Source organism: Aphelocoma coerulescens, chromosome 3 (assembly GCF_041296385.1).
Source record: "Aphelocoma coerulescens isolate FSJ_1873_10779 chromosome 3, UR_Acoe_1.0, whole genome shotgun sequence".
NCBI lineage: Eukaryota > Metazoa > Chordata > Aves > Passeriformes > Corvidae > Aphelocoma > Aphelocoma coerulescens.
In genome coordinates this window covers 44,010,558-44,031,505 of record NC_091016.1, presented here as the reverse complement: position 1 = coordinate 44,031,505, position 20,948 = coordinate 44,010,558, and the positions used below count along the sequence as shown (strand labels likewise).

Here is a 20,948-nt window from a genome sequence, read left to right as displayed (position 1 = left end):
CAACAAAGAAGCAAGAGTTAAGTAGATACCAGTGGATGCCAGTGGGCAAGAAGACAGAAGCGTCATCACAAGGGATGCAGTGGCCCCAAATTGTCTTTCTGCACATTTTCAAACCACACAAAAAAGGAAGATGGAAACTATGAATTAATAATAAAAGAAAAAGGACTGAAAGAGGCTGGCAAAAGAGTTTAAATGTTAGTAGGTGCTGCACAGGGAAGCTATTAGCTGGTGCACTGGAGCAACTGGTACTGGATCCTGGGATGCTGACTGTGCTTAGGGCCTGTGAACTGGGTCAGACCGTAGTCTCGCAAACTTCCACAGACACAACGTTCGCCTCTCATTTTGCAACAGCAAATGTTATAAAAGACCTCTATAAATGATTTTAGACTACTGTTTTGAGAACAATTCCATGTTTAATCAATCTTGTTTACTTTTTTCATTAAAAATTACACTATTGTCACGCAATGACCACTGTGGTATCTTCTCTCACTGCATCCTGCTATGAACATGGTTAGGAGGGAGAAACAGTGCATTACTGCATGACTCGGTAGATGTAAGAGGTAGAAATATCTGTGGGGAGAAAATAAAGGAGGATTGTAATGCCTTTACCTGTATTGTGTCGTAAAATATTGCTGTTACTTGCAGAGGTGGAAGTGCCCCTGAATGCTTTGAAAATATTGTATTGGTTAGCACATGGAACTTAAACACAAGATTTTCCAGTATTTGAGCAGTACAAATCTACTGGTTGTTGTTAATTTAAAACGTACCTGTATTCTGTCCTCTTCCTTGTGCAGCCTGAACCTGTCCTAAGTAGACATCAAAATGGAAAAGTGTGATTTATACCATGTTTGGTTCAGGACTGCTCCTACCTAGCTTTTTCACGTAGTCTCACTTTAGCTGTCAGAGTTAATGGTTCATATATAAAGCTGTCATTAACAGACTTTCTCAGATGTTAACTGTATATTTTGAGCCTGCTTAAAAAAGGATTGTCTTGCTCTGTCATAGAGATTAGCCTTGTTAATGTTCCTTTCAGTTATGGATATTACTTATAAAGGTCTCTGGTCTGCATTCAAAAGATCTGCAGTTACTTCTGTGGTTTGCTTTCCCTTGTAATTTTTTTTCTCTCACTGACATTGATGATCTATGTTTATCTCTATTTCAGTACCATCCAATTGTCCTGGTTGTGTGAGGAAGGTTTTAACCCCAATCCCAAAACAGCCCCCCAGACCAGATACTACCCTTTCTGCAGGGATTAAGTGGATATGAGCAAGCAGGCAGACTGTAAGTGATGAGAAAATGGAAAAATAATGTGGGAGAATTCGTGTGTCTGACATGTCTTCTACACAAAAGGCTTTTTTTTAAGGTGATTGGGTTATTAAATTCCCATTGTTCAAAAATACTAAAGGCTCAAAGCATTTGCAGATGAAAACCATGTCTTTAATCATGCCTTTCATTTCATTAATTATTCTTAAGAAGCCTGTTAACAAACTTATCCTATAACAAGCCTTTATTCATTAGTTTTCCCAGAAACATTAATTCGAAAGCCCGGTGAAATCAGTGGGAATGTTCTAGCTGGCTCTGTGAACACTGGACAGGGGCCCGGGAGGTTATTTTATCAATAGATGTCATCAATGAGACCATTTTGAAGGGTTGTCTCAGAAAACAGGAATGGCTGCTCCTTGGGAACTTGACATTGCAAAATTAGGTGACAGTAAGTAGCTTGTGTTTGACCCAAACTTGAACCTTCCAGGCCTCTAGAAGCCCTTTGATGGGATTTCTAGGAGCTGTTCTGAGAGACCTTGTAAACTCCAGATGCCAAAGAGATCCTGTTTATGGGAGTAACAGGCTCATCTGCCAAAACTGGCAAGGCTTTTAAACTCTAAGCTTGTAAGGCTCCAGATGGACCACAGATATACCAGGCTGAGTATTCAGATTTCGGAGGGAAAAATCTGTGTGTGCAGCAATCAGTGTTGCATGGGATTGTGCAGGGCAGGCTTTACACACAGGAGATCAGTAGGTGCCAAAGTGGTGGTAAAAATTAACTCTGAGTCTCAGAGCTCCCCTTGTTTCATGTTTGCCATGACTGAGCCCCAGTGTGCGTCTAACACTCTTTACAAGGTCAGTAGAAACAGAATACAAGAGGGTAAAAGAGAGATTACCTCAGTATCCAAGTATTTTATGCCACTTTTAAATTTTAATTGAATGTTAGCAACGTGGATTTCTCTCTATGCATCTTTTGACTGTGCTGGGCTGTGGGGCTGCTCCCTCCTGCTGTACCTCCCAATGGCACATTACCCCTATCCCTGCAATAAGCTGGTTTCTGCCATGCTTTTGTTGGCTAGGACAGACATGGTGGTGGTAGAGGAAGAAAGGTTGGAATTGCTCTTCCAGGTTGCAAGGCTTGTTCTTCCTTCAAATCTGAGATGCCAGGGAGTCTGTGACATGTGATGTGGGTTCATTGGAACAGAGCTCTGTGCAAGCTGGAGGCCAACCAGACTAGGAGAAGTGTGTAACAAACTGGGGATGGACAGTCACCAGGCAAATCCCAAGAACCAGCTCAAAAATCAAAGGAGTGGAGCTGAGAAATCTTGGTTGGGAGCAAGTGCTGTGGTGAGCAGGGAGGCATGGAGGCTGGAAAGGATGGGAACAGCAGTTTACATGAAGTTTAGAGTGAACCTTGTAAATAATGAGAACTGATTTGAGGAGAAAAGCAGCTACTCTGTGCACAAAACATGCCTACCCATCTGCAACTTGGCCAGCACCCTTGATGGCTTAAGTAGTCAGGGATAACTTGGGGAGAAAGGCAGCATTCAAAAACAAACGCCAGCTGTTCTCCCTGGTGCCAGGATGGAATGTTTGTTCAGTGCTTCCGGAAGGCATGAGCCCTGCTGGTCTTCCTGCTGGAGAAGAGCTTTCAGTGCCCTCTCTAGCACTTACACTACTCTTGTCTCATGTCTTTTCAATACTTTTCTGTTTACTACCCTTTTAAGTCACAGCTGGGGACGGAAGCTGTGTAGTGTACCGTGGTAGGCAGTGCCCACCTTAGAGTCCCTGTCTGAAAAGAGGTGCAACCATTGAACCCATCTGGACACAGAGGGCAGGAAAGCACCTCACCTGAGGATGCCCAGACAATCGCTGCCTGATGCTTGGTTGCCAGCTCAGTGCTTCAACATGGCACCAAGGATCATGACACGACTTATGACCACAGTGTTCACAGAAGCATTGGATTTGCTCCCAGTCCTCATCTAGGGACCAAGCTGCTGGGCAAGAAAGAATTGCTTGAAGAGCTGAGATGGGAGAGAACAAGTGAGCTTGTGGCCCTTGGGAGTGGACTAACTGCTGTTGGACAGAGGCAGAAGCCCTAGTAGGGCAGGTAGGAACCATTGTCATATGGCACACTAGTCACATCAGTGTTTTTTCATTTAGCAATTTTGCCACATCAAGCCTTTGAAGCAGGGGTCCTGCAATGGAGCAAAGTTGCCGTTATTTTTCCTGTTACTCTGTCTTTGACAAACAGAAGATAAAGGGGAAAGAATAGCAAGAACTAGGTCAGGAGTTTTGCCCCTGCTCTCATGTTCTAATCTGCAAATCTTGCTTTCCTTTTCCTCCTGTGAACTATTCCCAGTACTAGTGGCTGGAAATGGAAACGGTATGTTCATTCTGACTGTGCTCTGCTTCACAGATATTTACTTTTGAGGTGTCTTTTGCAGGCAAACTACCAATGCACAGTGAGAGGTAGATCTGTGAGTCACTGTGAGCCAAGATGGACAGGAGACATTTGATTCTGTCACGCCAAACTCTGGTTAAGACCAACGACATCATCAGAAACTCTGGCCTGAATAATAGCAGGGGTCCTAAATGCTCCTCAGACAAAGAAAACTGATAAACTACTTTGTGTATGGTCATCACATCAAATCTGTATTTGTACTTTCTGTATTTTTTTCTTTATCCAGCTCTTTCAGAATCAAGAGGTCAGGAGAATTCTGGAAGCCAGATATCAGGTACAGACATGCTGGACGTAGTCCTAGAAAGGAAGTCTGTGAAATCAGAAGTGGTCTCCACCACTCCAGCTCAAAAAAATCATGTTCTTAGCTCTGATCACTTTAAAATTTTGGGAATTAATTTTTGCTTAGAACTTCAGTAAGAAAATTGTGAAGAAAGATGGATCCAAATTACAATTAAGTGACCACTGAAAGCATTGGAAAATTTGAGAGATTTTTTTTGGTTTGAGGTCATTGGTTGTCTTTTCGTTTTGTTTGGGTTTTTTTTTTCAATTTTTTGACTAAATGATTTGTCTTATTAAAGACAAATACAACCTTCCCACTGATTTCAGTGTTGCCAAAACTTTACTCTCAACATGCATCTCCTCCTGGCTGGGGAAACTCAAGTTTTCCTAATTGCTAGTAAAGACAGTAAGGGCCTCCTCTGTGCTCATCCTGTGGGAATAGGAAATAGGAAAGAAAGCAACAAGCAGAACCAAGTTTACAGGCACATTAGGTACCGAATGATGCAGATTCCCACAGAATTTAAACCCCTTTGAATTGTGTGGTCACTTCTGTAAACCCTGCCATGCACATACCTACCTGCACATTTGACTTGATAAGATTAACCCCTCCAGCCCCTGCCTTTATTCTGCACTCACAACTAAATTTGACTTAATTATGCTTCCCTTCAAGACCTGAATTACTCAAAAGATGCTTGCCCTGCCATGTTCTTGGCTCTGAACTACTTGGCAGTGGGAATGACTGCAGTAATGTATGTGAGAGCAAAGCTGAATTGAAAGTACTCAGAAATAGCTATGGAGCATGAATCCTAATGATGGCCCAGCTGCCTTTTCACTCAAAAGCAATCATTTCCCAATGCTCAGAACCTTTCAAACAGTTGAAAATATTCTCCTTTTCTTGACTGCACAGCTGAGCAATTGCGCACTGTATGGGAAAACACCTCTATATACTTGTATTGCAGGCTGTGGGCTGGATTGGGAGCAGACTCCTGGACTGAGATGCAGAGCTCTGAGCAGCCGCCATTCTGCTGTCAATAGCAAGTGGCAAGCCAGGAATAACATCACATGTATGCCAGGCTCAGAACCACAGCCGGAGGTTTTTGAGAGAAGAGTGGTTTAACGTATGTCAGCATTTCAGAGCTTTCAGCCCTAAGCTTAGATGGCTGTGCAGCCCTCTGCATTGTGTATTTTACAACTAAATCAGGTCTTCCTTTGAAAGAGTGTGACAGAAGGAAGTAATAGGAAAACATGATTCAAACAGCAAAATCTTTGTCTCAAGTTTTGCAAAACCCAGCTTTTGTCACTGCTGAAATGGGCAGATACTCACTAGAAAGGCTTCCTCAGAACTGTGGGTGATCAGCATCTTTGACATTCAGGCCATGCGTCTGGTTTTCAGTTTAAATCCAGGCTTGGATTCAGACATTGAGTTTTCTGAGGCTTGAAAGGTTATTGAATCATTTCTGCCCTAAAATACACTGTGCTGCATGCCTTGTGGCATACTTACTTCACCATACTTACTTGCTGCTGCAGCTACCACAGATGCATACGCTGGGTGGACACTGCTAGAACCTAAAAATAAGAGATTTTAATTTTCAGCTATTGAAGCAAAACCCCACAGTGCTAATGTCTAATAATAAATGAAGAAGGAAAGATTAGGGAAAATCAGGTGTGCAAAAATATATGAGAATTTAATCTTTAAAATTCAAAAGCTGTTACAAAAAATATATTACAACTTTAATCAATTGAAAGTTATCACAAAAGTAATCTAAAATGAGTCTTCACCTATGTGTTGAACTCTCAGTCTAGACATGAGAATCAAAGAACTATTTATTGACTTCTATACCTGAAAATCATCACAGCATTTGGGGATGGAGAGCTTACTCTCACATTAATTGGTCTGCTGGACTTAGATATTTTTTCCACTCCTAGTATTTCTATACTGAATTACCGAACTCGTGATCCTCTGAGTCATGGTATATCCAGCTGTATGTCTCGTTCCTTAAATTTTAGGAAAGCTGTCAGTCCAGAGGAAAGCAATGCAAACATCCACGCTACTGACCCATATCTCTGACCCTGTGCAGTCCAGGTCTAGTCTTGGCTGCAGCTGCTGTGGTTCTGGCTGCTGCAGGTGTCGTGGTTGGCTGTGGCATTGTGGTGGAAGGATCTGTCATCGTGGTCATTGGTGTGGGGGTTGTGGTGGCCATTTGTGTGGCTGGAGTCGGCACTGGAGTTGTCTGATGCTCTTTGTGGACTGTGTCCCCTGTAGGAACATTGACACTGTCACTGTGGCTGGATGTGTGACAGGTATGGAAGCAACAGCAACACTCAGTGTTTAAGGCAACCCAGAAATTGTCATTCTTTTCAGGATACCTACAAGCATCCTCATCTGTGGAGCCATTAGTGCCTTCATTGCTGTGGGGGTGTGTAGTGCAGGTGCCTGTGTGACGCTCTGCTCTCAGAGGGTGCTGACAACAGCCTGTTGCAGCATTAATGTTTGCCCTACGCTTTTCTGCTTTGGCCAGGAACACTCATCAAACTGACAGATGTCTCAGACCTATGAAATGGTTCAACAAGCCAGTTGCAGTTTCTGTTTTGGCGTCATCTTTTCTCAGTGTAATTAAGCACTTAGAAGGTCCATATAAATGGAAATCAGCTGGCATCTGGTAGTAAAGATGGCCAATCTGAGTCATAGACCAGAATAAAATTGCAGCAATGAAATGTTTTTGACAGAAAGAAAGCTTTCAGATAAAGGTGGTTTGGGGGAGTGGGTCAGAGCCAGAGCAGGGAGCGATAGGGCTTTGGCTGAGGGGAGTGGGGGAGAGCACCACCTGGAAGGTGCCAATCTCATCTAAGTTTGACTCATCTCACAGTTGCTACTACTTTTAAAATGTATCATCTGTTGTGAGAACAGTGACAATTCTAGTTGCAAAATATGCATCCTAAATATCTATACAAAGAATTGTCAACATGCTTAGGTTCTTCCAAGTCATTGTATCAAAAAAGGTTCTTCACTGTTATCTTCTCTATCTAGCTACAAAAAGACTGCCCTAAAATATCTTCCACGTTAACCTCGGTCTCGTTCCTTTCCTCGCTGCCCATAGCCCTAGGGATGGCCTGACGCACTGTCTACATTGAAAGGGAATGGTGTGCACACTATTCACTGCTGCACAACACAAGCTTGTATTTTATTGCTATTTCTGGATGTTCTCCTTTTGGAAGGCACCATTGTGAAACTGTCTGGTGGATTAATTATCACCTAATGCTAGGCAGTGAAAAAACTCAGATCTCAGACAGTTTTAATGGAATAATGCTGAAAGAGGGCTCAGAAAAAAAACAAAACAACTCAGCTGAAAAAATCAGCGTGAATAGCTCTTTTTGGGCTGAACAGTACACTCTCCATGAAACTGTGCTAAAAGAAAGAAAACAGAGGGCACAGTGAGTCTTCCCCTGTGATCCTGTGCTGCTGGAGTAGGGAACAGGCACGTTGGCCAGCTTTATACCCCAGTCTGTGAGGAGCAAGGAAGCTGGAAGCTAACAGTATTAGCAGAAAACCTGAGGAAGCAGCATAGTAAGAGCACAGAAAAGCTGTTGCCTTGGTGCATGCTGGCTGGGTTTCTCATGGATTCTTTAACACAAGATGAGGGCTCTCAAGGGACAGCTCTTCCCAGTGCTCCTGCGGGCAGGGTACCCATCTCTTTCACAGTATCTTCAAAGGGTTTGCAGGGCACATGCCCTGCATAGGAGATTGCCAAGAACCATAATGCAAGATTTTCAAGTTCACAAAACCTGAACTCACCCAAAGCACAAGCAGAGATTAAACTCTGTGGGTGCCCTCTTCTCTGAATTGGCAGAAGTCCTTCAAGCACCATTGCAGGTTGGTTTGGTGGGAAAGGGGCTGTGGGGAGGAGGTTGGATGGGGGAGGTAAAGCTCTCTGTGTAACCAGTGTCAAAATTCTTCCTATAAGCACCTGCAGGCAGATTAGGTGGGTTGGATCCTGTAAAGAGCATCAAGATCTCCAACCCTTACCTTGTTCCAATGCTTTTTCTGATGTGTTAGTGGTGTCTGCACTCTTCATACCTTTTAGGTCTTGCTCTGGCTTTTTAGGCCCTGAAGCAAAATTGAGCACATTAGAAAAGGCAGCTCTGTAAGAAAATAGTTTCAAGTCTCCCATTTAGAGATTTTCAGTCCCCAAAGGAAGGCATCCCATCACATGCCATTAGGTGGGTCAGTCAGTCCAATCAGAGCTTTATCACCTACTGAGAAAAAGCGACGACTAGAGAGTAGTCACCCTGTATCTTTTGTGCCAAATTTAGGCATTTTTACAGCCTGAAAGCTCCTGTCAGTACCAATAGAATTTCTGAAGTGAGCTAGAAGTATTGGAGTTTGCCACTAGTAAGCCAGTACTCATAAGACTTAATGCATTGTATTTTTTCCTCTGACTAGCAGCACGTTCTGAGAACCAGGGTCATGATGTGTGTACGTTGTTCGGGAAATACTAGCTAATGTGCAATATTTCAGTCACTAATTCATGTTCAGATGTATTTCTTTCTTGCCTGACATTTTGAGATCATTGTGGGGCCAAGTCCTGAATGCCATAGACTGGCTTAGAAGGAAAAGGGAGATTTTTTGGTTCCTTTTTTATTTCTAAGACCCAGAGACATCAACATACTTGGAGTACTTATTACTTATATTATTTACTGCTATCTCACAAAAAAACCTGCTTCTGCTTTTTTATCTGGCTGAGTACTGGATGATTTTCATCTTCCTTTTTTTGTTTTTGGTTTTTTTTTTTTTTCTCTACCTCTTTTGGCAGCATTGAACTATTTGAGAATTTATTCCAGTGTTAATGTTTTCCTAAAAATTTGTACTGTTTTTACTAAACGTCTTTTAATTGTTTTGAGCAGCTGTGAAGAGTTACAATTTTGGGAAGGCTTTTCTTGCTGTGCCCAGCATTTGAGAAGCACTGTAACCAGCAGGAGCATTTAAAGAAATGTCAGGCACTATGAATCTCTGGCATCTCTGGGATGAGGACTAAAATTGCATCTCTGACAGCTGATCAGGTATGAAGCAGGATTTTTTGTTAATCTGACAGCAGTGAATGTAATACTCAAAGGACTGAAAGGCCTTTTCCTCCTACAGATAATGGATTTAAGTATCAAAGTGAACAGTGTGGTCTCTGTAATTTAAATTAGAAGAAAAAAGTTGGGTTTTTTTATTTTAAAAACTAAGTAGGAAATTCTCTTTCACAAGATGGCCCTGGCAGCGTATTACAGAGATTTTTATCTTAAAGACAAGCTGTTTTTAACAGAGAACAGCTGAGATGGCTGAGCTGAGGTGGCAGATCTAAGGAGGCCTGACAGGGCCAAGTAGGGCTTGGGGAAGATAGATTGTGACCATCAGATATCTTTGCTACCTGTGGGACAGGGCTGGGCAAAATCAGACAGTGTCATTGGGTTTGATATAATAGTTTCTTGCTCTTCTGATAATCCTGGGCTTTCTCTGTATGAATGCACAGTCTTTGTTGTTAGGATCCTGGCATTTTCATTCACACTATTTGATTCAAGAACAAAATGAAGACTTGTGTCTTTGGTTTGCTGCAGGAACAGGCTCCTGGTATTTTGTTTGTGTGACAGAACCCTGACTTGATGATGCTTCCCATTTCTACACTGATTCTTATATTATATGGCTTTTAGCACTGGTGGAAGACATCATTGCTTACAGCCTGCTGAGCTCAATCCTGTCTGTGATTGTTTCTGGTCTGCTGTGAAATGTTTGGGCTCCTATTTTAAGTGTGGCTACACTTGGGAATGATGAGTTGTGATTTTAGTAAACATTTCTCAGAAAAAGTCAAGATTCCTAAGGTATTGCCCTCCCTTCTAGCACTGCATAATATTTGGGTCAAGTAATCTCTGCATATGTAGTCAAGAAATACATAAGTTTGTACCTATTTGATTGTAAATTCAAAGGTATTACAAACTAAAGGCATACAATTGAGCGACACATATTCAGTCCGAACAACTACAGCTTTGAGATTTAAATTTGCCTTTGTTCAAGTGAAAATATAAAAACAGAGGGCACTGAAGCTGGTGAAGGGGTTGGAGCACAAGTCTTATGAAGAGCAGCTGAAGGAACTGAGGTGTTTTATCCTGGGAAAAACCCCTAAGGCTCAGAGAGGGCTTAATGGCTCTCTACAAGTATCTGAAAGGAGTTTGTAGTGAGGTGGGGGTCAGTCAAGAGGAAATGGCCTCCAAGGAAATTGCTCCAAGGGAGGTTTAGATTGGATATTAGGGAGAATTTCTTCATGGAAAGTGTTGTCAAGCATTGGAACAGGCTGTCCAGGGAAGTGATGGTGTTACCATCCCTGAGAATATTTGAAAGACATGTAGATGTGGCACTTAAGGACATGGTTATGATGGACTTGGCAGCGCTGGATTGTACATGATGACCTTTTCTGACCTCAATGATGCTATGATTCTGTGACGAAAGGGGTCTGTACTTTTCTTGAAGGACCCAACAGTAATGTACAGGAGAAGAGTAGTCTCCAAGTAACCTCTCTGTGGCCTTGAATGAATGCACCCAATGCCAAGCATTTGAGTTCATGGAGAAGATACAGCACATTTCCTTATACCACAGCTCACAGTGGATATGCTCAGAAAGGCTCAGGCTCAGCAATCAGCAAAAGGACTGTGTAAGGGAAGTGCACTGTAGTATGGGACATTGATTTTCTTTTTGTTTGCACCCCCAGGGAAAAGTCTGAACCTTACAGGGCTGTAACACGGAGCAAAACCAAGTGTCATTTCAGTGACAAAGGCAACCCATGTGCACTTGAATATCAACTACCCACCAGTGGGAAACTTGATCAAAGACCTCTGAAAACAACTAAATTGTTTAAACTGAGTCTTATAGAGTAGGATGCTGACTAAAATGATTAACAGAGTAGTTCTTTATTGTGGCATTCTTAGTTAAGCTGCTGTGCATTACCATCCCTGTCATTCGTATTATATTACTATTTAATATTATACTCTCAGCACTGAATATTCCAAGAGATAACATGAGTAACATTAGGAGGAAGCCAACGAGATAACCTCAAATGCTTTCATATAACCAGTACAACATCATATTCAGTAACTGATCTAAAGCAAGGGGGAAACTGTTTGGAAACGGAAGTCTGCAAAACATGGTGTGACCAAAAAATAGAAATTGTCTGAGATGGTTTCCATCTGCTTAAGATAAAAAAATACTATGAGTGACTTGGATGACGTACTAATGGATGCATGAACATCTGCCTCTGAATAGTTATATCTTTGTATTATACAACTGATAAGCTACGACAGAGAGCTGTGAATGGATGTCAGGGAAAGTCTGTCACGAGTACTTGCCTGATTTAACTGTTGTACTTTTTGATGAAGAATATTCAAGAGTTGTTGGATATGTCACACCTTTTCTTGGCTTGCCCTCTACAAAAAAAAAAAAAAAAAAAGTATTAGAAGGCATCACAAAATATTCTAAGTTTTCTTGATAAAATTCTCATCTAACATAGGCATTCAGAATTAGATCCCTCTTCTTTACTGCCCAACTTATTTTCATGAAGATTTCTTTCATCTGATGGCAGAATCTCAAAACCATATCACTAAAAATATCAGTGCCTAAATCCAGCATCATAAAAAAAGAGTTAGAAAGCATGAAAACACAGTACTGGGGGGGATTTGCAGAGGTCAGTTAGTTCATTCTTTTGCTCTCAAATGATATTAAGCACAGGGGGACCATTCCTGAAGGACATCTGTATAACTTCTGATTAGACCCACAGCTTCCCTAGGCAGCCTTCTCCAGCGCCTGACTATGCAGTTGACTTGGAAAGCATGTTTGATGTGGGATTCATTTCATCACGCACACAACATTCTTCTCTGACCTCACTTCTGCAAGATGCCATTTCTGGCAACAGTCTATTGCAGTAATAACAGTGAGAGAAGGCTGTGCTTGTGTGTGGGAACATATGGTACCTATATTTAGATCTAAAATGAGAGTCCTGACTTGAAACAATGAGGTATGTTTCCCAGTTCAGCTTTAAACCACAAATCTTTTTAGTGCCAGAGCAGATGCTAACTCTGTTGGTACATGTGGCCATGCAATTCCATCTCTTGGGACAGTTTTTGTACTCACATACATCGCTGAATTAAAAGTGTTGCAGAGAAGCCCAGCAGGGAAGACTGCTTTGGCCTCTAGGAGTTGATGGGTGTAGGTCTTCCAGACCCTGGTGAGTGTGTCTGTGAGATGCTGTGCTGTGTCATGTATCTGGACCAGCTCTGGTGAGACCTACTTCCACCTCCTGCAAAACCTGAGTCATGATGACCTCTCCTCTATTCCCTTGGGGGATTCTTTAAGGAGGTATATATGGCACTGCAAGCATGTCAGTTGTCATCCTGTGTGATTAATCCAGGGACCAACAGCACTAAACAGAATTAATTCCTACAGACTGAGCCACTCCTGGGAACTGTGGGCTGTTTCCCCCATGATGGCACACAAAGAAAGGCGTTTACTAGAGGAACTCTAATGAGCAGAGATGTCCATGGAGCTGGAGAGTCCGTCTTTTGTCCCTTTTCATGTCTCTATCTCCTTTGTTTTGCTCCTCTCTAAAATTCTAGTTGTCATTACAAAACCATAGATAAAGAAGTTAGAGTTACTAACGAGTAATGATGTAAGAAGTTGCTCCATTTCTCATTTACAGTGATATAAACTGAGAGCAGCTCCACTAATGTCAACACCAATCCACCAAGGACTAGAGCTGGCAAGTTAGCATGCATAACAAACTGGAAAGAGCTTCCTTCTCGCCCTCTGGGCTTCTCTCATGGAAGCTGGTCTAAGTGAAGGGCAGCAGGTTTTATATCTACTATCCCCTGAGCTAAAACTGGGATCAGGAGCCAAGAAGGACTAGGGAGATCTTCTAATTCAGTAGAAAGACAGAAAAGTTATGGGATCACAGATGATTTCTAAATCCTTTATCCCCAACAGTGGATGAGTTGTCAGTATTGAACAGTTGATACATGGATGCAGCAACATCTTGATGATCTGATCTTAACTTGGAATATTTCTGTGCTAATCTGATTTCTAATGCAAACCTGAAGCCTGCTTCTGTGAAAATACACCTGCTAGGTTGGGCAGGCTGGATTCTGGGTTTTTTGATCAACAGCAATTTGCATCCCATATGTGACCAAGAGGTAGGCCTGTGACCTGACCTGAATGTGGCCCTGCTCTCTGGGGCAATGGTAATATGTCTTTTTCGCTACTGGAAAAAAACTACATCTAGGTTGGAGTTTGCTTAACATACTTAAGTGTGTTTTCATGTGGGCTGGAAACATCAGCTTTGGCCATTGAAATACAAGCTATGGCATGGTGGCTGCTGTAGTGCAGCGGTTGCTCACCCACTCACTCATCTGTGACTAGCAAACCCAGAAGTTCAGGACTATTTTCTTAACCCACTAGCTGCAAAACTCCCACTAAACTGAACGGAGTCATTCAACTGAGTGTGGAGGCATCTCAGTGCTTGAAAGTGAACACCAAGGTATTTGCATACCTCCTGGTGTGCTGGCTGCTTTAATCCCAGAGGACAGACCTTCTTCTCCACTGCCCCTAAATCATGCCACTTTATTTCCTGGGTCCCCCAAGGATTCCTCTTCTGTGCTCTTTTGTATGCATGTTCATTCACAATTTAAACATCGGTGACAGTATCCTAACTAGGAATAAACTGTTGGCACATTCCCAGGGTACCATTTTGCATACAGGTCTGGTCTGCTGAAAGAGAATTCAGCTGGAGAATAGGGAACTCAGTTCTAAAGCTCTAAAGCTGTCCTGAAATTAATGCCTTAGGTGATTTTATATTTTTATTGGGGAATGTTTTATGCAACTCTGGCTTTTTATGACTCATAATCACAAAAAATCCATCCCCAGCTCTTTCTGAGAAGAAGATCTGTATGCATTCAGCCTCAGGCTGCTAAGTAGCACAGTCTTCCTGGGTTTTAGTCTTCTAAATTTCTCTAAAACTCTAAATTTCTCACATTTTCAGTAGGTATAGTGAAAGTTTTCTTCCTATTCACATATAAAATATGATATATATGTTATATGATATACTAAATTTACATTTGAGCGAGTTTATAAACTAAGAGTTCTACTGTCATCAATGAGAGCACTCAGTGTGCATAGAATTAAGTGCATGGGGGACAAATTTCATCACGCCTACACATACCCAGGTTTCTCATCATCTCCTTTTATATGCTCCTGCAACTTTCTCTCGTACCTTCTTTCCTAGTGTCTCATTATTTAAGAATAAAGATTTATTATCATAAATCAAAAATCCCTACCGTTTCATGGAAGAATTTCTACAGTTTTATGGGATAACAACTGAGCAGCTGTTGAGGTAAAAAAAAAAAAAAAAAAATCCTATTTCCCATTTTCCCATTTATTTACCAGAATTACAATGTGCTTTTTGTTGGAGAAAAAAACTGCAACAAGTACAAGTAGAAATTCAGCTACTCGACGAAGTTCGCACTCATCCAAAGTAAATCCTTCTCATAATATGGTGTACCCATGGCAGACTACTTTTAAAAAGTGCATCCAAATACATGAGTGCAAAATCAAAACGACAGTTTGTTTTGGTTAGTTTCTGAGACCTCCTTTGCTGTCCACAAATTTTCCATGAAAAGCACATTATTTTTAGTAGATATTCAGTTGCTTGAGCTGTTGATTTTTCCAGGAGTGATATAGTTAACTAACATCAATTGGTTGTACCTATCTTAAACCTCCAAAAGTGCAGACCAGCAAGAACTGGCCCAATGTTAGATTTAGAATTTTAATGTAAAGCAAGGTCAAGCAAACCCTCTTTCACACAGAATGAGTGCAAGTAGATTTAAGATAATCTGAAGCTGGGGTAAAGGGGATCTAATCTGCAAAAAAAAAATTTTTAATCTGTGCATTTTGTTGGTAAATGGAAGTGGGTTCCTATATATACTATGGGGAGGAAAAAGGAATGCATTAAATTAAGATGGATTTACCTGCATTGATTAGATATCAAAACTGTTTGGCTAACAGAGAGTTCCTGACGTACTTGGGATGCATCAATCAAATTGCTTAATACAGGGTTAGCATACATAGAGTAGGGCTGTATGGGGTTTGACATAAGTCTGAAGCCACTTCAGGAGATGCAAACTCAGATGCAGGCTGAGGATGCTTCAAATGGCCAAAAGGCCTTTCAGGTCCCTCAGCAGCACTGCTTACCAGGGTGGAGAGTAACAGAACTTATACATCAATAGCTGGAGTGAAGGTGCCTTCCAAGACTCATTCCAGAACAGCCTTTGCTCCTGCAGTGGGCTCAGACCTGCACTGGGCTGAGCTGAGCCCACTGCTGGCAGGATGCATGTCTCTTTGCAGGTTATATGGAAAGCTCAGAACAAGAAGTGTCTCAAATGCACTATTCCTGCCAAAGCTAGGTGGGGTGGGCCTGTGGTGACTAACGAGGTCTGTAAAACGAGAGGCTGCTTCCACCTCTGCCCATTGCTGCCCAGCAATCAGTGGTGGGGAGCAGGTGGGGAGGGCAGGCAGCTCCAGTGCCCCACCCCAGAATGGTACCTGACACGAGGAAGGACTCCCTCCAGCGTGGCAGTGACAGGGACCGGACACCATTGGAGAAGCTCCCACGGTAACCAGAGTGCCCGGCAACTTTCTGGACAAGGATCTTCCCACCTGTGTTGTCAATGATACCACTGCAAGGAGGAAATACAGTGTCTCAAGGCAGAAATTCCACAAAAATCTTCAAAACTTTTCTACAATGCAAGAGGTATGAAATATTTCCTTTTACCTTTAAACCAGGTGTGGTGGTGGGGCTGTGATGCTACTACTAAGTCTGCTGCTAAGAAATATTTGTGCTCTTCCCACACAGGGAAGAGCAGTTTGTTGCTAAGAGCTGTCAGGATCTCTTTGCTCTTCCCACTGATCTACTGGTCTGCTGTTTAAGCTTGACCTAGTTGCACACAAGAAAAAGCCACTGCTTTCGTTAAAATTCCTGCAAGCTTGATTGAATGACTGAAGATACAGGCAGAGGTACTCAGAGGAGGTTTCAGGCCAGCCATGTGACAGAATGTGTTTTCTTTGAGTTTCAGTATGTGTTTTCTGCAAAAACCCGAGGCTGTTTCTGACCTCAGCCTGGAGTAAACTGGACACAATATTGCTGGAAGCTGTAGAAGACCTGGCAGACTCCAGGTGTGGTGCACGTCAAGTGGTGCTTACCGCATGCTGTAACATGTACCTCAAGACAAATGGAAAATCTTCAGTGTATGCAACCTGCTCTGGCATCACTAGAATACCAGGTCAACCTGGAAGCAACTGTGACTGTAGGGGAGTTGTAGGGCTGGCAGTAATGTCCAGGCAGGAAAATAAGTACTGGTCAACAAACAGGGTTGAAGAGTATGTTAAAGGTGTAGTTTTCTCTGGTAATTGTGAGAAGCTGCCGTTAAAATAAATGTCTGGAGAAGAAATTCACTGTCTGTGGAACTGCAACACGTAAGTTAACAAGGCCAAAACCAGCTGGCAAATGAGAAAAACTGAAACCCTCACTGTAACAATAGAGCCAGCCAGGCTACAGGGAGATTGCAGTTGCAACCAGTATTTTTTAACGTCCCTTTGAGACTAATTCTGCATGCCGGGACAATTTCACTAGTATCTGACGGAGGAGTTTGCCGTCCGAAAGCCGGTCACCTGGCAGTCATCTCCCCAGCGAGGGCTGAGCGGGCACAGCTGCCAGGAGGTGGCAGCCCTGTGCACACACAGGCGCCTCAGCCTAAGCGCTGAGCAGCGCAGCGGCAAGGGGTGAAGTCCCAAAGCCTTAACTATCTCACTTTACCCGAGATCCCAGGTATTTCGCAGAACTGGAAGCACAGCAGTAGCTCCAATAACTCCGAACTAAGTCAAGCTGTCAATCAGGCTTAATAACTTCTTGCTGCATTTTCAGCTGAATGCATCCTGCCTCTGCATCCCGCCTCCAAGTGCAGTGTGTTTTGATTGTGCAGTTATCCTCCATTAGAATTTTATGCACATTTTTGCATGGCTAATAAAACTCTGAAAAACTTGTGCTACAAAATTTATGTTACTCACTTCCTCGTGCAGTGTCCTTTTATGTGGCAGGAGAGCACATTACTCAGTCTTTGATGTCAAGGACAGTTAAATTCAAACCCGGAGAACCAAACCAATCCCAGGAGTATGAAAATTATATGTATTCATCACTGGTGATATACCTATTTTTTCTGAAGATTTATTAGTAGTAGCAGCTCCATCTCGTCTTCCACTTGAATAATAATAGTACAATAGTAATTTGTTATGCATGAATGAGAGATCTGGAAATCTCAAGCCATTTCTCCAAAGGTGAGAAACTTCTTCAAACACAACTAATTTCTATAGGAATACAGGATTGACAGCACTTTTTAAGAATAGATCCTTTCCATCACACATGGTCTTTCTTTCAGGTTTTCTACAGCAGCCTGCAATCAAACCTACAAGGAAGTAAAGAATTTGAAAAGTCGAAAGCACCCTACACCGAGATGACAGTTTTGTCTGAGTGCCTCGCTCATTTCAACTCACTCACCTGTGAATTGCAGCATTACAGACACTGGAAAAAGAAGCATAAATGTCTGTGCCATAAACACGGTATTTTACATCTTGACATCCAGGAGGGCATTTTGCAATGAATTCTGGATTGATTATCTTCCCCGCCTTGACATCACAATCAATCTGGGGTACATCTGTGAATGCAAAATCTTGATAAAGTCAGATTGAATGCTTTCATAGCTGAATGATCTTGCCATGAAACAGTGAGTAACTGAGTGACAAGGATGCCCTCCTCTTAAGCCTTCATATCAATAGTTTTGGGATACAAGACATCTGTGTCTTCTGCATCTGCAACATAACACATAATAACCGCTATACCAAGGGATGTGGCAGTAACTAAGGATGGAATAAGGAAGCCTGCGGATATTTCTGACCTTCAGAATTGTTTGCTTCTCTGAAGGAAATATCTGTTATGACACTTTGCTGGAGAGAGAAAGAAGTGTAGTCACCCAGCCTGTGGTTAACACGTGGGAAGGAGGGGGTAGGGATGCTTCCCAAGCCTCCTGCTGTGCTCGTGTAGCTCTGTGCCATCTATAATGTCAGGCTGCAGTCACAGCCCATTATCTTGCCCTTAATTTTTAAAACTTTTTGCTGGGTACAATTTACTTTGAACAAGGGGTTTAAGTGTGCATTTACAACCTCGCAGCAGGCTTGTTTGTCAGCTACATGAGCAAAATAATCTGCAGACAGAATGGTCCTGCAGTAGTATAGCTGAAATTTAAACATCCTAGTGCACAGACATGCACCACTTGTCTCACACTAATCAGCTACATATGCTTCGTGTTAAAGCTGGTTCATTTAATGTATTTATCTCTCTCTCTCTCTCTCTCTGTGAAAACATTAGTGCTAGCTTTGATTCTTGTGTGGTACCTAAAGACCTATGAAGATACATTTTAGTAGTGAATTACGAAATTTTCCTTTTATATATGTTGTGGTGCACACTTTACTTAGTGATTTGTTTTCAATAAAAGAATCTTTTAGCTAAAATATAATGCCATTCACTCCAGACAATTGTGAAGAGTTACCAGAATATAATCTCACTTTGCACCTTTCTTATGCATTATTACATGTCTGCTGTAAAACAGCCAAAAATTCTACTGAGACCACTTACATAGCTTAGCCTTTTTTGTCTTCTTTGTGGCTTCCTTGGCTGTGTATGTACATGTAAGAAGCACACCTAGAAAAAACAAAGATAGTATCATGAAAAAGGAGGACTATCAACATCAGCCGCCACAACCTCCTGTGCATGAGATTTCTCAAATTTGAATCAACAGGTTGAAAACCTGAAATAGGAGTTTTTTCAGCCACATCTAGTTTTCTACTTGGTGGTTAACTTTGCAGTCATGATGGCATCTACTGTGGGGAAGTTCTTTGAAGGGGATTAAAGATCAGTTCAGTTCACATATTCATCTGTGGAACTCACTGTCTAAAGATGCCATGGAGTCCATGTGGTCCAGAAAACCACAAAAGTATTTCCGCAAGCAGTGGGAACTCTTTGTAATTGGTGTGATAGGAATGTTAATGAAACAATGTGCTCTGTGCATAAAGCAGACAGGAAGCTCGGGAGTGAAAGATTCTTCTTAATAACCCTTTGGGAAAGTTACCCTGTAATTTTGTGTTGTGATGTTTCACTCACTGGTGGCAGCAGGTGTGGGATACTGGGCAGCATTACAGACTGTATGAGCTTCTAGGATGGCATGTCCCACTATCCTGTCACAGCAAGGGCACTCGTTTTCTTCAGTAAGCAGGATTATGATTTGAAAAGTGTAGCAGTAAAAGAGACATATGCTGTTACATTAAAAGATACATCCCTATAAATGCATGTAGCTTACTTGTTATGTTTGCTTGCTAAGTGATGACATACAGAACCTCCTTATTCTCTGGGCTTATTTTATAAGCGCTATATTATGGATAATTGATAACTTCATTACAAATATATTGACTTTCCTATTCACCTTTCCCTTCTCTGAGCTTTCAAAGTGAATTGAAACTCTCTATGATGTGATCCAAACTGATCCTTTTATCATTTGTTAAGCTAATCTTACTAGAATATGCAACAGAATTAATTCCTTTCTTTTATGCTCTTCTCCCCCTAGACTGATTGCGGAGTTTATAGACTTAATCACACCTAGAACTTGCTCAAAAGTAAGAGCAGTCTCACACTGTCTGAAGTGACAGTGCATAGATGCAGTATTTGGGCCTTTTGTCAGCGGTGCAGTTGTGTAACCAGGGCAAAACTGTAGTTAAAAAGAATGCATGAGTGGAAAATAAAATGCATTATCTCAACTACTTGGAATGTTACACCATAATATAATGTGGAGAAATTAATCTGGTAATTTATGTAGAAGAACTACATAGATTGCTATGAATTTGAACTAAGAACAACTCTCCTGACAGACTTGAGGATAACAGCTAGAGGGAATATTGTCTGGGAATGTCACAACCAGAGTATTCATGTAAGATGAAATGCAAGTTCTGGAGTTTCTACATGCTCCCAAAAAGTGAGATCCTAACTGCCAGGGGAAAGAAAATAAGACACATTTATAACTTTTTGGTACCATCTTGTTCATGGAAAGAGCAGGAACAGGGAGAATTTAAACACCTGATTTTTCTTTAGAGGGAATCTTCACATTACAGGCACTTTTCAGGCCCACCTGATATGGACTGCATGCAACTGGTCATATACTTAGAGATCTCTGCAAGTAATTAATACTTTTTCTATGCCAAAGTCAGGAAGTTTGTGTAGCCCATTTCTGAAAATCTGTGCCAAGGCTTACACGTGCCACTGAAAGTTTCATCAGCTGTGGAGTCCAAAGGGAAGAGAATAAGTCAGCAGCCACTGGGCATCCAGGACAGGAGAGTACAAACCCATAAACTACTGATTGCAGCACATCAACTATACTTACCAAAGAAGGTCGCAATGACTGTGGCCTTCATGGTGAGTAAAGCAAAATCTGGAAGCGTTGCTAGGGAGCACTGAAAAGGAAAAGAAGAGTACATCAGGCTGCATTTGGAGGTATTGCAGATGAGAGAGGAACGGTGGGGGAAGAGGGACTGTGCGCTCTTCTTCAACCTTTCACAGTCCTCACATGCTGCATCCTCTTATCACCCCTTGTAGAAGAGCTGATATCCCCAGAGGAGATGGTGTTTGCGCTGTCACACTCCCATGAACTAATTTTTTACTTGTCTCCAAAATTTGTCTTTTGCTCCAGGAAACCAAGAATTCATTCACATACTTACTTCAGAAGCCAGTGTCAGGAGAGGGCATGATGGGCACGGACATGCTCTGACATC

The 20,948-nt window shown here is 42.0% G+C and overlaps 1 protein-coding gene across 17 annotated transcripts in view; it reads right to left on the bottom strand.

The window, feature by feature from the left end:
• VIT (vitrin) overlaps window positions 1-20,948 on the bottom strand; it is a 63,387-nt gene that overhangs the window by 18,847 nt on the left and 23,592 nt on the right. For 16 of the 17 annotated variants that reach the window (XM_069009984.1, XM_069009981.1, XM_069009982.1 and 13 more), the window contains 10 exons: window positions 20,561-20,630; window positions 18,766-18,831; window positions 17,632-17,788; window positions 15,624-15,757; window positions 11,384-11,461; window positions 8,031-8,111; window positions 6,063-6,263; window positions 5,522-5,572; window positions 768-806; window positions 610-666 (listed from right to left, as the gene is read on the bottom strand). In XM_069009984.1, the coding sequence (XP_068866085.1) occupies window positions 610-666; window positions 768-806; window positions 5,522-5,572; window positions 6,063-6,263; window positions 8,031-8,111; window positions 11,384-11,461; window positions 15,624-15,757; window positions 17,632-17,788; window positions 18,766-18,831; window positions 20,561-20,591 (895 nt within the window). In that variant the 5' untranslated portion in view covers window positions 20,592-20,630. The remainder of the gene's footprint in view (window positions 1-609; window positions 667-767; window positions 807-5,521; window positions 5,573-6,062; window positions 6,264-8,030; window positions 8,112-11,383; window positions 11,462-15,623; window positions 15,758-17,631; window positions 17,789-18,765; window positions 18,832-20,560; window positions 20,631-20,948) is intronic. The other variant, XM_069009998.1, reaches the window with a different exon arrangement.